The sequence below is a fragment of the Limanda limanda genome, chromosome 17, assembly GCF_963576545.1.
Source record: "Limanda limanda chromosome 17, fLimLim1.1, whole genome shotgun sequence".
Lineage (NCBI taxonomy): Eukaryota > Metazoa > Chordata > Actinopteri > Pleuronectiformes > Pleuronectidae > Limanda > Limanda limanda.
This window is the reverse complement of record NC_083652.1, coordinates 17,083,514-17,100,694: the sequence shown is the minus strand read 5'-3', so window position 1 is coordinate 17,100,694 and position 17,181 is coordinate 17,083,514. Positions and strand designations below refer to the sequence as shown.

The 17,181-nt window shown below is 43.2% G+C and overlaps 2 protein-coding genes across 4 annotated transcripts; one reads left to right on the top strand and one right to left on the bottom strand.

The window, feature by feature from the left end:
- Positions 1–2,514: 2,514 nt before the first annotated feature.
- On the bottom strand, positions 2,515–5,912 carry lgals2a (lectin, galactoside-binding, soluble, 2a). The gene is made up of 4 exons (XM_061090345.1): positions 5,852–5,912; positions 3,766–3,845; positions 3,415–3,586; positions 2,515–3,107 (listed from the first exon to the last, which is right to left on the bottom strand). Exons 1-4 carry the CDS (start codon positions 5,855–5,857, stop codon positions 2,961–2,963), a joined length of 405 nt encoding a protein of 134 aa, XP_060946328.1. The 5' UTR covers positions 5,858–5,912; the 3' UTR covers positions 2,515–2,960.
- A 2,651-nt stretch (positions 5,913–8,563) lies between these two features.
- Positions 8,564–17,181, top strand: gtpbp1 (GTP binding protein 1). 3 transcript variants are annotated; one of them, XM_061089410.1, is made up of 14 exons: positions 8,564–8,771; positions 10,354–10,465; positions 10,632–10,812; positions 11,141–11,324; positions 11,525–11,689; positions 11,956–12,079; positions 12,411–12,525; positions 12,630–12,774; positions 12,882–13,064; positions 14,129–14,264; positions 14,572–14,750; positions 14,955–15,116; positions 15,335–15,385; positions 16,097–17,181. In XM_061089410.1, the coding sequence occupies exons 1-14, from the start codon at positions 8,577–8,579 to the stop codon at positions 16,211–16,213; spliced, it is 2,049 nt and encodes a 682-aa protein (XP_060945393.1). In that variant the 5' UTR covers positions 8,564–8,576; the 3' UTR covers positions 16,214–17,181. The 3 variants fall into 3 exon arrangements, with proteins under 3 accessions (XP_060945393.1, XP_060945394.1, XP_060945392.1); XM_061089411.1 differs by lacking the exon at positions 15,335–15,385; XM_061089409.1 differs by having other exon boundaries at positions 15,335–16,168.

Sequence of the window (17,181 nt, the reverse complement as noted above, 5' to 3'; positions counted from 1 at the left end):
CCTCAGTTGCATCGGATCCACACTCAACTCCTGTTGTGATCGTTTTGTTTGTTTGTTTTGTTTGTGTTGGGTTTTCTGTTCATTCCTCTCTTTGGGGACAACAATTTGTCGGTTTCTGTCTTTCTCCCGCACAGCTGTAATGTTTTGTGTCTTTGTTTTTATGTCACAGCTTCTAAATAAACCATCATCTATGTCTAAGCTCCCGAGGTGACACAAGCATGACACTGTTGCCCAACAGGTTTCTTCTGAGTTTTGCATACAAGATAAAAACCAAGGCATCCGTTCAGCATGTGAATCCAGGACCGCAGTCAGCAGGCGGGCCCACGCACATTCTCAGTGTGTGGCTGATAGCTACGGTGCAGAAATCTGGAGTCATGCTGGCGCTAAATATAGACAAAGGTTTTATGTAAGCTGAGGTGAATCATCCCATTCCACACGTTTTAGCGCATCATTCTCGCACACACACACACACACACACAGACACACACACACACTGCACGAGTGACACGGCACAGGTGACGACAACACAGGGATGTGTGAGATATCTGCAATACTCATGACATGAAGTGGTTTAGAGCAGTGACAACACAGCATATGCCCGCTGTCTGCCTGCTGAAAACATGCAGTCACACAACCGAGTGTGTTTGCGTGCACATGTGCGTGTACCTGCAACGAGCAAACTTATTGGACTGTGTGTTAATCAAAGCCTTCACGTGATTGATCGGATTCTTGGAATTGACTCAAAATCTATTCAAGAAATGACCAATTTGGGACTTTGATGTTGAAATCAATTCAAAGACAGGAAGTTGCATCATAAACCATTTTGCCAAGGACCCATGGAAGAGGTAACGGGTTTGTAACTCTCTCAAATTTGGAGAAAAATAACCGTTTTCACAGCTGGTCTGTAGTTGCCACATTTGGATAACATGTGGTATAACCTCAAAAAAACTATGAATTTCTAGTTAATTCTAAAAATATATGTTTTGATTATAACCCTATAATCTTTTTTGTGCTGACCTAGTTGGTTTCCTTTAGGTGACCAATTCTGTGGCTGTGAATTTTGACTGAACTAGAAAAATGTGGTGCAACCATTGCAGAGTGTTTCACATGATAGATATATGTTCTAGATTGGGAGTTGTGTGGCTTTTTTATATTCAATTAATGATTTATGCACATAAAGTCCTTTTTTTTGTTTTATTTGGAAAATATTTCTATGCAACTAGGTTTTTTTTTCTAATATTTCCGAAACATTGGGTTTATGTTAAATGGTTGTACAATATCACGTATAATTACATTATTAATTATAATATTTGGTAATTTAAGATTGGCCTGTTGAAAATTCTTATACGTATATATATATTACCCATATACACAGCCATTCCTCACATCCTCAATTCCTCTTCTCTATCCATTTCTCCTTATACACATTGCCCTCTGTTACATCAGATTAGATTATAAAAACACACACACACTAAAACACACACACTAAAACACACACACACACACACACACACACACACACACACACACACACACACACACACACACACACACACACACACAGTGGCTTCCTGGCTGGAACCAGAGATTTACATCTCGTCCTTGATTTTCATTTTCCTCTCTGTTCCTATGCACGTGCACTGAACACATTCTTCTGGTCAGAAAGAGATGAATCGAGCTGTCACATTACATTCAGGGTTTCTGTGTAAGATATCACTTCAGTATCTCCTTCAAAGTTTTTCGAGCTCATTCACCTTGAGCTCAATTCAAGTTTGTATTGAGTCATGTGAATTTACAGAGAAAAAAATCACACTGAAGATTCACAGAGACGATGATTTGCTGAAGTGAAGTCAAAAGCAACAGTAGCCAGAGTGTAACCTGAAACATTTCCTCCACAATCCTCCGGCAAACTGCATTAATATAGCAATGGCGACATCTGGTGGCTAACACAGCTAGGCATCTATATTCTCGGGTCTCTTTGGGTTATATGGCTGAACATGTGCATCCATTTTTAGCCACAATTGATCATATTCTAAAGTATGCATTAATCCAGCATGGTCACAGTAAAGGTTTCATGACTGTGATCAGAACTGAATCCAGTTTAAGGCGCCTTTGGGATGTGGAGCAGAATCGATAAGAACAGTTTCCAACATCTCGACGAGTCCACGCCTCGAAAATGGAGGCAGATGAGAACAAAGAGTGGAACTAATTATTGACAACATTTTTAGTTTGTGTGGGATTATGAGTAATTGTCACATGCCAGTTCAGAGCCTGTAGAATGTTTTCGTTATGTGTTCTTGTTCTTATTGCAAATACTATTACTGGGTAAGGAATGGGGCTTTTTCACAGACATCATGATTGTGTAACTGAGCAGAGGACATAGACTATATAAATACTGACGGCAGGGAGTCGTCCAGTAGTTATGACGAACCCCCCAACAAACAAAACCCTCTGTGGCTGTTAAAGGAATAACCAGAGTCAGTTTTTTATTTGTGTTTTAAAGTCATGCTTTAATACATGTTGTTACAAATCTGGAATGTTTGGGCGGGAAAACAAAACCAAAAAGAACATGCAACATTTCAAGGCACCTTCAAGAAGAACATGGTCACATGTCAGCTAAACTCTGCAAAGTTAATAACAGTCAGATAACATAGGCTTGGAACTACTTTATGTTTGGCTTGTTTTCCAATGAGTAGTTTAGCACAGTGACATCAAACTAAGACAAGTAAGCTTGATATGTGCAGACATGACTCAAAAAATGTCCAGTAAGCGACTTGCTCTTCATACGACATTGGGACTACAGCATCTTATCCATCCTTCATTTGTTCTACGATTCGTATCTGCACATGTCAACAAGCTAAATTCTTGCATAATGCGATAATGCGTGATGAGCAGGTACTCAGGAGTTTAAAAGCTGGAGTTATATGGGACCTGATCCTGATTCCTGGGACGGAGCAGGATTACTTGATCTCAATGCTCGTGATGCGAGCCTCCCCCTCAAAGCTCAAGAAGGAGTACTTCTCCGCCCCGATGCGGTTGGGGAAGTGGATGTTGGAGCCATCGGATAAAGTCACCAGGAACTCCTGAGGGGTGAATCCAATGATGATCTAGAGAGGAAGGTGGGAAACGGAGAGAAAAGGGGGAACAATATGGAGACGTTACAATACGAACTTCTAATCCGCACCTGGATGAAGTATTTTGGTTTTGGATATTTCAAACTAAACAACTTAACACCACATCGCATCTACTACCTAAATGTACTTTATCTGATGGATCTTTCTGAGGTCAATTATTAGTCCTGAAGTCATCATGCAGGAATAGAATACGTGTAGTAGCAAAATTGAGGCTCTGAATGACCTGCAAAGACCTGTCAGGATACACAACACACACAAACACACACATTGTCCTGCTCACCTTGAACTCCTCTCCTTGCTGGAAAGGAAAGCCCCCCTCACGGAGCTCCTCACACCACTGTCCTCCGATGTAAGAGTTGCACACCACTGCGTTCTCGTCTCCGTGGGCGTTGAAACGAGGGTTGATGTGCATCACGATGTCCTGGTCAGAGGAGCCGACGTTCACTGCGAAGCTGCGGCACGGACAAAAAGAAAAAGTGTTTACCACAATTCATTATGCTCCTCGTGTCTCAAATGGGTTTTGCGCAGTTTTGTTTGTGGATCACAGCTGTTAACCAATGTAACGTAGCCTGAACCCCCAAAAAGACTGTGATTCATTTATTTTTAGATACTTCTTCACGTAAACACTTACTTTGTCGCATCAGGTTTGGCAACTCCAACAAGGGTCAGGGTCTGTCCGACCTTGAAGGACATGTTCTTTACCAACATGTCCTGTGAACACAAAGAAGCCAGGGTTATTGATACAGTACCGATATTGTGAGGTAATACGACTGGATTTTTACTAGGGCCAATTATTACTGCAACTACAGGCAGAAAAAAAAAAACCTTCAACAGCAGCAGGAGCCTGAGCCAGTTCTCCAATCCTAACTCCATCCTTAGAAACACATGTTTTCAATTATACTCCCACCGATGGGGCTGCTCACAGATTCAACCTCTTTCCATTCCCTCTTTTCCATTACACCACATTTTGGCAGAGATTACTTTGGAAAACGAAAAAAAAAGGCTGAGAACAGCAGGAATCCTTAGATGCTACTGTACATGTGGCAGGAGAATACTGAGCTGTGCTGTGGTTAGGAAATTAGTAGTAGGCAATCTATTATTTGGTTGTGAAACACAGATCGCCCCTGTTTAGCAGTTTCGCAAAGGGGGAACAGTGATCTGTCACCAAGTTCCATGACTGTTGTCATGGAAGCGATTCTGAAACATCCTGTAATTGCAAAAAAACCTGAAACTTTTGTGAAATGTGATTTTTTTTTTTACTTGACAGCATTTCCTCAGAGGTCGATCCTCATCACATCCCTTCAGGCAACAGGAGAGAGAACTTGAATGTGGGTTTTATGCGCTGCAGCTGTTGCTTATGCTAGATAGAGTAAACAGGAGATGAAAGTTGGAAAGGAATTCCTTCAGTTGATAGAGTTCAAGGAGTTGAGAGAAGTGAAATCACATAGTTCCCCAGTGAAAATGACTCATCGGACTCCTTTATTAAAAAGCCCTTATCCAGAAATAGTGTTGGTTTGTTGGTTCTGGCAGAAATCGAGAAGCTAAATGTGGAGTTAAACTAAAGAAAATGAATTGAGAGGGAAGAGGATTGGATGACATGGGTTCGACATTCTTTCCATGCTCGGGTCCAGTTGTAAAGCAATGTATGACACATGGCACCAGGGTGGGAGCTATGTGCTGCGAGTGGGGCTGGGCTGCAGCTTGGAGTCAGCTGTCACTCTGCATTTCTGCCTGATTCTGCCGTCTAAGGGGAACTGCTTGTTGGCAAAGACAGAAAAAAAACGCTGCTACCAAGAAACAATAAACAATCCAAGTTTTGAAAAAAAGAAATTGTGTTAATTGAGAGGCATTTGCTGACAGTGGCCCGTGTCATGAAAAACCACCTCAACTATTTGCCACTCCTGATTTCTTTGCCTCCAAGGGGGTAAACTCACAGAAACACAATGTGGTAGCATCTATTTTAACCTCTGAATGATGACTTTATTCTATTAAACGCTATAATGTGATTTAAGCCTCCGGACCCTCGCTGTTTCCAAACACATGATCTGTAGCCCAGCATCAACCCTGAATGATACAGAGCTTTGGTTGTAATCCAAGGGCAAAACCACAATGCGTTGCTCTAGATACTGAGACTGAGGAAAGGCATGACTGGAATAATCAAATGGACAAAAGTTAACAATGTATTTTAGCTCTGTTGGTCGTGGAACCCACTTCAGTTTGATGTATGTCTGAATGAATGAACTTTCTTTGTCATGCGCCTCTTCTAACACCATGTGCTCTGCTTTGTAGCCAAAGACACATTTCCTTGCAAGTGCAACAGAGATTTTCCATTTTTTTTTCAGTGTGTTTAGGTTATCAGAGGAAGAATATCTCAACACCAGCAGCTGACTTTCTCATGCATTTGCAGAAGTTGATACCTCAGTTGAAAGGTGACTAATGTGCAGTGAATAGTTTGACCATAAAAGGTAATGAAACCAAATCCTCAAGGCCAGGACTCTGTAAATCTCACTAAAAGTTAAGATACAATGAGACGCTTCTGTTAAAGCACAGTCCAGCTGGTCCGGCTGCATCAGCAGGGCTCAGACCGAGCTGACAAATGTCAAGCAGCTGTCAGGTCCATTTTTAAAATGTGCCCTGACCCTGATTGACCGGTTGAGTCGTACAATACAGAGAGGAAGAGACATGCAAGAGCACCGTTCTGTGTGAATGATACTTACTTTCATTTTTGCTGCAAAAGTGGTCCAGGAGCTTGTTCGAGAAGAAACGGCAGTGCTGCAGTGAGGGAAGGCCTTGCCCCTCTGCAGCTTGAGTGGAGAATATATACAGAGTGGGAGGCTCCTTCGACCGGAGTGACATATTAGACAGTCAATAGAGTCTGGCCATTAGTGAATGTCGACAAATGGATTCAGGGTGAAGTTATCCCCTGTAAATAACTAATTTACTGCTTAACAAGTGATCGCAGACGTTGGTGAAGAGAGGGTAACTGGTGATGGATCACTTGTTGACGTGAGGCTGCTACATTGGAAGTTTTAGGGTTGTTGAGTCCGACTGCGAGTAGGAACCGAGGCCAGAGGGGCGGACAGAAATAGAAATGAATTCGTTGCCAGGGAGACGTGTAAATATTTAGCACACTGCCAGGAGCCTTAATGCCCGGTTAGTGGACATGGGCTGTAACTCACTGTGGGATCAGATGGCAGAGTGGGACTGCAGACTGAGAAAACGTTACTGAGGGGACGAAGCAGACAGAGGGAGAGGATATGAAACTGAATCAATAACTCGATTTGGATGGAATCCCTGACTCACAGCTGGAAATAGATGACACTTTCATCTGCTGACTCACAACTGACACGTGCTGCTCTGACTGGTTGCTACATAATCACATAATCAATGCTGCTGCTGTGTGTGTGTGTGTGTGTGTGTGGGTGTGTGTGCTAACCATTAGCTTACAAAATCTCAGCTACAATACAATATTCAAAGCCTCTATGATTATTAGACGTAAAATAACTTCAGAGGTTCCATAGCGTCTCTGCTGATTAACTAAAGATCTCCTGATAACTAACATCCCATCTGCTTCTGGGTTCACTGACACACAGGCACACAGTCACAGACACAGGCAGATTTTCAGTGTCTCTCTTTTTTATCTCCAACACTTGGCGTGTGTCACCGATCCAAAGAATGGACACTATCCAGGCCACAGCTGGTTTTATGTTGACCTGCTCCTCAACACACAGAGAAGTGCCTCCCGCGTCATATGATTTAATCTGAAGGTTTATCTCTCCACTTGACGTATCTGGGAAGATAATACGCTTCGGTCTCTACTGGGAAATGCAGTTCTTGCATCAGACGTTCGATGAGGCATGGAGACGAGTCACATCTCTTCTTGACCTAAGAACTAGTCTATAGACCCTGCATATCAATAAATAGCCCATCAATAAACCTTTGTGAATATTTCCACACATTTTTACATTATCAGCCTGGGAGAGATGATGTAGAAATGTGAAGACATTTTGAGGAGCTGAGCTGAATACCACAGAGACGTCATGGAGGTCTTGGAGAACTCAAATAAATCAAGGCCTTTGCAGTAAGAGTCAGCTGTTATAACACATTAGCTTCACACCTTCACTGTCTCATCGTCATTATATGTTTAAGTATGTTTTTTGTGTGTTATTTGTACCTGGTTGTATTTATATTTTAACATCTTGACCAGGACTCCCTGTAAAAGAGATAGTGTACCTCAATGAGAGCTTCCTGGTTAAATAATGGACAAATCAATCAGTAAAGGGCATTGTATCTGGTCGGGGTTGTGTTAAGCAGAGCAAGGAGGGGACTTGCTGGATTGTTTCCCAACACAACATCGGCCACTCTGTTGAACAATATACCACTGGTGAAGGGTGATGAAATTACAATGAGCAAAGTGTAATTCCAGTGTCACTATATTTGCCTGATCGTTGATTCTGTTAATTTAAGTTGTTTTTGATCGTCAACTCCGATTCAACGCTGATTGCATCATATTTCACAATAAAATGTTAAAATGTTTTAAAAGGACTGGTACCAACTGTTGAATGAATCGACTTTGCGACTAGCTGAAACTTAAGATAACAGGAAAGTGCTATGACGTTAGTATTTTATTACTATTTTATTACTACATAAGATCATTACATCTTTTTCATGAAAGTTGCATCAACTGAAGTTACACAGTGCAGCATCGTTTTTGTTGAATTCTTTCATCATGTTCGGCTTTTAAACTTAAGTTTGTTCAAAGTGCAATTCGAGAATCCCTATATTTGTCTTATCGTTGATTCTGTTAATTTAAGTTGTTTTTGATCGTCAACTCCGATTCAACGCTGATTGCATCATATTTCACAATAAAATGTTAAAATGTTTTTAAAGGACCGGCACCAACTGTTGAATGAATCGACTTTGAGAGTAGCTGAAACTTAAATAACAGTAAATGTGCTATGAAGTTACACTGTGCACCATCGTTTTTGTTGAATTCCTTCATCATGTTCGGATTTAATCTTAAATTTGTTCAAAGTGCAATTTGAGAATCCCTATATTTGTCTTATCGTTGATTCTTTTAAATGAAGTTACATCATATTTCACAGTAAAATCCAAAGTGTTGATTTTGACAGGAGCTGAAACTGAAAACAAGGTGATTAGATCAAAGGAATGTGTTATTGTTATTATTGTATTATTACATAAGTTCATTACATTGGTTTCAGGAAAGTTGCATCAACTGAAGTTTCACTGCGATTACACCTGGTCAGCCTGTAATCATATGCACCGCCCCCTCGCTGTGATTGGTCCACAGCTTTAATATTCATAGACACTGAGACGCCATTGGGGGACAGCCAGGACGTGGGCGTGTACACACAAGCCTTATTTATTATTATGAATGAGGCGGATTGTGATATTGTGAGAAACGTCAACACTGGCACAGACATGGCCTCCCTAGCTGCGGCGCAGGTGCCCGGTGCGAGACCGGTCTACAACCCGCTGGAGGACGCCCTGGCCCCGGCGAGCATCTTCGCTCCGGACCGGGGAGGCTGCGGGGACGACGCCGGGGACGAGAGCTTCGAGGACGAGGACCTGATCAACGGGATGCCCGAGGGCCGAGGGGTGGACTTCACCAACAAGGTAAGCTAGGCCCCTGGACCGTGGGGCTAACGTTAGCTAGCTGCTACCTGCTGCTAACGAATGAATGAAACAAACACTGTGTAATAAGCAAACACTGGTCAGCTGCTCCTTAGTAACACACTGCACACACCACTGGGTTTGTGGGCGAGTTGTGTTGTTGTTGTACTAGCATAACAACACCGCAGCTAACGTTAGCCTAGCCGGAGGGTTGGGGTTACCCATCACTCAGGGAACAACCTGATGCTAACACAGCAGGTACATGTAGCTTCTCATTCTGTGTCCGAGGGAACGCGACCACAACACGATCGAACCCGCTGGCTGATGAAACACAAGACAACACACTTCTCCAGCTGGTGTTTACATACGTGTGTGTGTTTGTTTACGTGTTGACATGACAGCGTTGCTACGTGTAAACAGCTGCTGCGTCAGGGAGGCCGCTCCTCGTTCACCTTTGGCTCCTGTCATCACTCTGCGTCCGCCTGACTCCAACTTGAACATCAATAAAACCAATAAGTTTCAGTGTTCAGAAGAAAGTAGGTGAAACGAGAACAACCATCAGAGAGCCACTGGGAGGAGGTGATGGTATCAAGTGGTTTGGTCGTACAGGTGTAAACAGCCCCCTGGAGATCCTGGAAAGGCAGGTGGGACAGTGGAGCAGATGTTTTTAGTCTGTCCACAAAACCCTCAGACCCTTAAAAACTCACTCCAAAGAAACAGTTTAGAATTAAGTCTAAGAGAAATATTACAGAGGGACTCAGGATATGGGTCGATATTCAGGTTTCTAAAACACACAGGACTCTATAACATAATTTAGGGAAATATCCATTCTGACTCACAGACGGTGGCGGTAATAAGCCGATAAGTTGTTTGCCAACCGCAATTAAAAGTCAGAAGAATTAGAATAACTTTGATTGATGGGCGTATATTGAGATTATTCATGTGACACCACACTTCGGGCCTTTTAGTGTAATTATTTAGCATTGTTATTATTGTACATATCACTTTTAAAGGTTATATCTGAATTGCAACCAGATTTTTAGGGGACAACCCTGTGCTGTTGATCTTAATAGAGAGACAAAAAGTCCCACTACACTCTGCTCATGTGATTTTTTGGGGTATAATTGCAGACTTGATCCAGTGGTTTCACTTTTTTTTTTTTTTAAATAAAACACTTCTTTTTGGTTTTTGGAAAAAACAATACGAAAAACTTTCACAGTTGAATCAAGTAGTGAGAGAAATGATTAGTGAACACCCTGATACCGTTTAACTTCGGTAATGGTTGGAATCTATAGCTTTTTCCGTCTGTTAAAGCATTGATAACACTTGTGTGTTTACATGTAACCTTGAGGTGTGTAGTGGGAAAAGAGACAGCTGTGTTTGCCTGTGGAGAACAGCTTTCAAAGCTTCCACTGCCGGGGGAAATGTCCTGAGTGAAGCAGACTCTGAAGTCCAGTCCCTGTTGGGAGCAGCCACATCTGATGGAACCCCCTCTAATGTTTGCATCAGTCCTTAGATCAACCATCTCGTCATAACAGCAGCAGTGTTCATTGTTCTTGTTTCTTTTCTTTCTGTGAACCAACAGCAGGCTCTTGTCAGCCCCAATGGAGAGCAGTATGACTCGTTAGTGCGCCAGCTCCGGGACCGGATGGAGGAGGGATGTGGAGAAACCATCTACGTGGTCGGGATGGGCTCAGGTGAGAAACGCAAATTGTTCATCATCCTTATTTTGAAAATGACATTTATATTAGTTTGATCAGTGTCTTTGTGAATTTCACAACAAATCATAATGTGTTGTAATATGTTCTTACCTCTTCTTACCTCTTCTTACCTGTTCCCCTCCCTCCTCCATCCCTCTGTCAGACGGTGGTGACTGGGGTCTGGATGAGAAAGATATGGAGGCCTCGGTGGCCACAGTGCACTCGATGTGTGAGCAGCTGGACGCCGACCTCATCCCACTGCGAGAGCGCAGCGAGGCGGCAGGTTTGGTGCACGACTATCTGATCCGCAGGCGTGTGGGCGAGCTGGACTTCCTGGAGGTCCGGTGAGTTGGTCAGAGAGCAGAACACAGAGGGCTGAGCAGATTCCACACATTATTAACCACAGCTATGGTCATAGTTGCTTTTCATTTACCAGTTGTACAGGAGAAGTCTTTCCTCCGTTCTAGATTTACAGATTAGAAATACTCATTTATTTTGAATAAACTAAAGTTGTTGACAATTGTACAGTTGTGTTATTCTCTCTTTTCCCTCTTTTTGATGAATTACCTTTTTGATGACACATCTTTTTAATGAGACATGTCTCAGTTATATTTTGCTTGTTGAAATGATTGAAATGTTGAAATGATGTTCTTGTTCTCCTGTGCCGCCCAGGGTTGCAGTGGTGGGGAACGTGGACGCTGGAAAGAGCACTCTCCTCGGGGTGCTGACGCATGGAGAGCTGGACAACGGCCGGGGCTTCGCCCGCCAGAAGCTCTTCAGGCACAAGCACGAGATGGAGAGTGGCCGGACCAGCAGTGTGGGCAACGACATCCTGGGCTTCGACCAGGAGGGACAGGTTAGGGCCAGAGAGCTCGACTGGCTGGGTTGATTCTAAAAGAATTGTAATTGTTAAACATTTAAAGCAGTTGGTTGATGTTATTGTTTTTTTGTGCTGTACAGTGAGGTGCTTGACTACACGTTGAATGGACTTTTGTGTGAAGCAGCATATGGACAGTGCGACTGCAGGGTGTTGAACCCCTCTCCGTCTGTCCCTAGGTGGTGAACAAACCCGACAGTCACGGAGGAAGTCTGGACTGGACCAAGATCTGCGAGAAGTCCTCCAAGGTCATAACCTTCATAGACCTGGCCGGCCACGAGAAATACCTGAAGACGACTGTGTTTGGGATGACTGGACACCTGCCTGACTTCTGCATGCTCATGGTCAGCAAGGAGGAGCGAGCGAGGGGGGGGGGGGTTGTTATCAGGGGTGGAAGGGTTCTATCTGGTTTGTGGGGGCAATTGGAAATTTTTATGAGGAAATTAAATATCATGATCGTGCTTTATAAAAAAAGGGCTGACTACATGACTTAAAAAGCAATATTTTAATTTGCCGGAATCGTACCTGTTATTAATTCGTAATGTGTCTATAAACAGTGTCTTTAGAAGCAGAGTATAGAAATTAAGTCCTCTGTCCCCCCCCCCACCAGGTGGGCAGTAACGCAGGTATCGTAGGGATGACCAAAGAGCACCTGGGCCTGGCCCTGGCTCTGAATGTGCCCGTGTTCGTGGTGGTAACCAAGATAGACATGTGTCCAGCCAACATCCTGCAAGGTCAGTCCCCTCTCATTGTCGACACTATGGGTATTTATAACATATCTTTCCCCCTCTGTTTTAAAAGAAATTATTATTTAGCAAATTATCTCTGTCCAAATGAAAACACAAAAACTAAAACAAATGCTGAAACAGTCCTGTCAGGCCAGCAGGTGGCGATAAAGTCTACACCAATGATTCTTCTCATACTAGAACATGTCCACCTACTGTGACCTGTCAAAATTGATATTTCATCTACACAGTGTGGCTTTTTCTGACACAACCTGACTGTAATGTCTCGTTCTCTCCGTATCAGGCTTTGTGGTGTAATTCTTGTTTTTCCTTCTAACAGAGACACTGAAGCTGCTCCAGAGGTTACTGAAGTCTCCCGGTTGTAGGAAGATCCCGGTCCTGGTGCAGAACAAGGATGACGTCATAGTCACAGCATCAAACTTCAGCTCTGAGAGGTTTCAAACTTTAATCGAGTGTAATAATCTACTTGAACTGGACTTTTAGAGCAATAACAGTGAAAAGGCCCATTTGTAACGTGTGTTTGTGTTTGTCTTTCCAGGATGTGTCCCATCTTTCAGATTTCCAATGTGAGCGGAGAGAACATGGACCTGCTCAAGATGTTTCTCAACCTGCTCTCTTCCAGGACTTCCTACCGAGACGATCAGCCGGCAGAGTTCCAGATAGACGACACCTACTCCGTGCCGGTGCTCAGACCAAACACAAACACAACACTTAATACACTGTGTGGAATTATTGACAAATCTACCAAATGCTCACTTTAACCATCAGTTTTGTTCCTTCAATATCTCAGGGAGTGGGCACCGTAGTCTCAGGAACTACTTTACGTGGACTCATACGCCTGAATGATACCATGCTCCTGGGGCCGGACCCCCTGGGCAGTTTCATCACTATCGCCGTCAAATCAATCCACCGCAAGAGAATGCCCGTGAAGGAGGTCCGAGGTGGCCAGACCGCCTCGTTTGCTCTCAAAAAGGTAGAAGGGGAACCGTCTCCCACAGTAGTAGGACTAGGGTTGCATTCCGGGAATTTTCAAAGTTGGAAACTTTCCATGGGAATTAACGGGAATAAACGGGAATATACGGGAATTAACGGGAATAAACTGGAAATGTTGTGGGTAATTTATACTAACTGTATTTACCTTGTCATATACAGACATAAATATAAACATTTTGTTGTGTCATAGGCTGATTTGAGCCCTGAGGAAACTTTGGGCACTTGTCTATACACTTCTGCATCGTTGTGTCATTCTTTACATAGGTCTTTGCACAGTATTTGCAAATGTACACAGCCTTTCCTTCTACATTGGATGGGGTGAAATGTCTCCACACATGAGATAGTGCACGTGGCATTGTTCTGTAGAATAAGATGAGAAAAAAGTTTGTAAAAAACACTAATGCAATGCCAGAGATATAAATAGTTAGCCAAACAATTGGAATCATCTGTAAACATATTTTACAATTGATGGATAAATGAATGGAAATAGGCTAGATGAACAGATGAACAATCCTCAATCAGCATGCTAATATATTTTCCCCAGTAATATCATCAAAACTTACCTGACTAGTCCTGCACACTACAGCAGGCCTCAATAGCCCTGCTGTAGAGTGAAGGATGCTGGGAGTTATCTGTGCATGTGATGGAAGAATGCACAGTGGAGGGTTGAAACTCAACGTGCAGCGTGTGCTGCATTCCATACATCTTTAAAATAGAGTTTTGAATGATGTTTTTATTGCTCAGCCTTTAATTTGCATAGTTTTGTTTTTTTCAAAATTCCCCAAATTCCCGAGCTTAATATTCCCGTGGAAACTTTCCGCCCCTTTGCAACCCTAAGTAGGACATAGTGAAGTTTTGGATTGCATAGGCGTATAATGGAATATTTGTTTTGCCGTTTCTGTATCCACAGCATGGTCTCAATATAATCTAGGCTCAGCAGCAAGGACTTGAAATGATCTGGAGCAATAATTATTAAACAAACAGTTGTGTCTTCCTCCATCTCCTGTTGTCTCAACCCCTCTTTTCACACGACTCTGTGTATAGATCAAGCGTTCATCCATAAGGAAAGGAATGGTGATGGTGTCCCCGAAGTTGAGCCCACAGGCCACTTGGGAGTTTGAGGCCGAGATCCTGGTGCTGCATCACCCCACCACGATATCCCCCAGATACCAGGCCATGGGTGGGTAAAGGCTCATTTCTGCTGCCTCTGATTATGATAAAAGTCGGTTTTACACAATGTCTTCACCCACATGTTTCTGTGGGTCCTTTATGTTTCGGATGTTGTTAAGCAACACAGCCACTAGAGGGAGGTGCAGAGTTTATGACTAGTTTTCCAATAACATTTAATATTTGAGAACAAATTGCCCTCCAGCCTTGTGCACACTGATGAGGCTACGGAGCAGTAGAGTGTCTCATTACTCGGTACACATGTGAATCATTGTTGCTCTCCAATATAAACTCACATCTCCCGTCTGATCCCCACTCAGTCCACTGTGGCAGCATAAGGCAGACCGCCACCATCTTGTCCATGAACAGGGACTGCTTACGAACAGGGGACAAGGCTTCCGTCCACTTTCGCTTCATCAAGACGCCCGAGTATCTGCACTGTGACCAGAGGCTGGTCTTCAGAGAGGGTCGCACCAAGGCTGTGGGGACCATCACCAAGGTAGCAAAGCCTTCTGCAAGACGGGCAAAGTTTCCTTGTATGGAATCTGTAATCCCGATGATCCACAAATGTAGGATTTGCCTTGTTAATAATTATTTTACCTGCTGCCTCGTGAGATAGGGCCTCGGACTGAGATATCGTTTTTTTTAATCTGATTTCTTTACCTCTCAGAGAGACTTACATATTTACTCACGTTCATTTCAGCTGCTGCATTCCACCAACAACTTGCCGTCAAATTCCAAGCCACCACAAATCAAAATGCAGTCTACAAAAAGGGTGCCGCTCCGAAAAGAGGAAGGCACGGCGGTGGCCGGTGATGACGTAGCGACGATAGCACAGCCGGCGGGACCCAACACTACACAAGCAGTGAGTCACAAGTCAATGGATGTGCTGCAAATATACTGTACTGCACATCACAACGGATTTTCCTATCTTTGAATGTACTTGTCCTAACATAACCCTTCTCTTTCCTTTTCCATCCTTTACTTTCTGCTTGATTTTGCCTCATTTCCTCCCAAACTCTAATTTTGTCACGTCGCTCCTTCACACCCCCCTAACCCTGCTTTCCTGTCTGGCTCCGTAAGGGAGAGGGAGATGAAGACCCTCAGATAAAGGAGGGCAACAAAGAGAACAAGGTAAAATGGGTTAATTTAAAAACAAGCCGGAATAATGGGAGTGTTTTTGTTTTACGAAAACAAGATTCTGGAGCTGGTACCTCAGCAGTCTTGATCCGTTTTGATGTTTTGAAGGTTGGGTGGTGTCTGCTCAACGTCTCCATCAGCTGCAGCTTCTGGGTTTTAGCTGCAGATTCATGGTTTCAGCTGGTACCAATAAACTGGATGACAGGCCTAAATTAGATTTATCTGCGCTCCGCGTGCCGTCGTCTTGTCAGAGATTATTTATGAGCAAAGAAACAAAACTCTGTAACGAAAATGTGCAACCTCAAGTGAAACGGTTGATTCTGCAGAGCCACGAAAAGTTTTTTTTTTTTTAAATCATGAGTAAGACATCTCTATGTTTCGATTCATGTGACTGAGTATTCTCCAAACTTAACTTTCATTCGTACAACATCGAAAAAGTGAACATATATGTAGACTTTAACCATTGAAATGAATGATATTGAGTTTGGGATCAGACTCGTTATTAGCAGATATCCCAAAATAAAGAGTAGAATTTGGGCCAAAAAAGTCCATCAGGACATACAGTACAGATTTCTACATTACAGGACTTTTGAATTTAACGGTGCGTCAGCCGTCAGTCCAACCACAGCTTGAAGAACCAGTTTAATGTCGAACATTTGAGTTTGGCCGTAACAATGTTTGTCTTCTGTTCCCTCTCCTGCGTAGCCAAAGTCTGGAGGAGGTGGGAGGAGACGGGGGGGCCAGAGGCACAAGGGAAAAGGCCAGAACAGCAGCGCCAACTCCACAGCAGCTCCGTCCTCATCGGGGACGGGAGGCTGCTGAACTTTCCTCCTCTTCCGCGCAAAACTCCCTCTGCGATCACTCCACCAAGTGTCTTCATCCCACAAACCATGAGAGATTCAGACGTTGGCAGAAAGACACTCTCCTTAGTCCAACTACTTCTTGCCTTTTCATTTTATATTTACACCAGGTCTTATTGTTTTTAAAAAGGGAACTCCAGGGGTGTTGTGTCCCAAACCGGAAGGCATGCACCCTTTCTGTATTTTAATGTCCGCCGCCTTTGCGTCTTTGAATGGTTTGAATAATGGCAAACAGTGAGGTTTCTGAGGTTAGCCTCACTCGGGATGCTGAATTATGTAATTTTGTTGTTGGAATCTTTAATTCAGTTCTCTGACTCGGTGTCAGCGGTGGGGAGGGTCTATTACCAACATGAGCAGCTATAAATACCCCTCCCCCCCAATGCATTCCCTGTGTATTTGCAATGAAAAACAATTCATATTCTATTTATACTGCATATGTTAAATAGCTGTTAGTAGTGCTCTGTTCAGAACGATGCCACTGTAAAAATGTATGCAAATCTCAAATGAATGTAGCAGAGGGCACAGTGATTTCAAATTCTATATATATAGAAAATATATAAGCTGTTACGTTTTATAATTGTCAGTTATTTATTCAGCAGCATACATGCAGAACGTTGGCTTTCAGATGGTCTGAAGGTCTTTCCACCTGCTCTCGTCTGCGCTTTTAAAACTCAAGTCGTATCTGATGCTTCCACCATCACTCATATCCACGCACACTCCGTATTCCAATAAGTGTAAGTACAAACAAATACAGCTCATAATCCCATCATTCCAACAGTTGTTCACAATTTGAAAACATGCAGTACTCGCAGTGATACCTGTAACTCTAGTGCCCCATGCGTTCAGGCCGGTTGCTGTTAACATGTAACATTTCAAACTTTGCCGCTTTAAAACCTGAATGTTAATAAACAGGCTTTACCGAACTTTCAA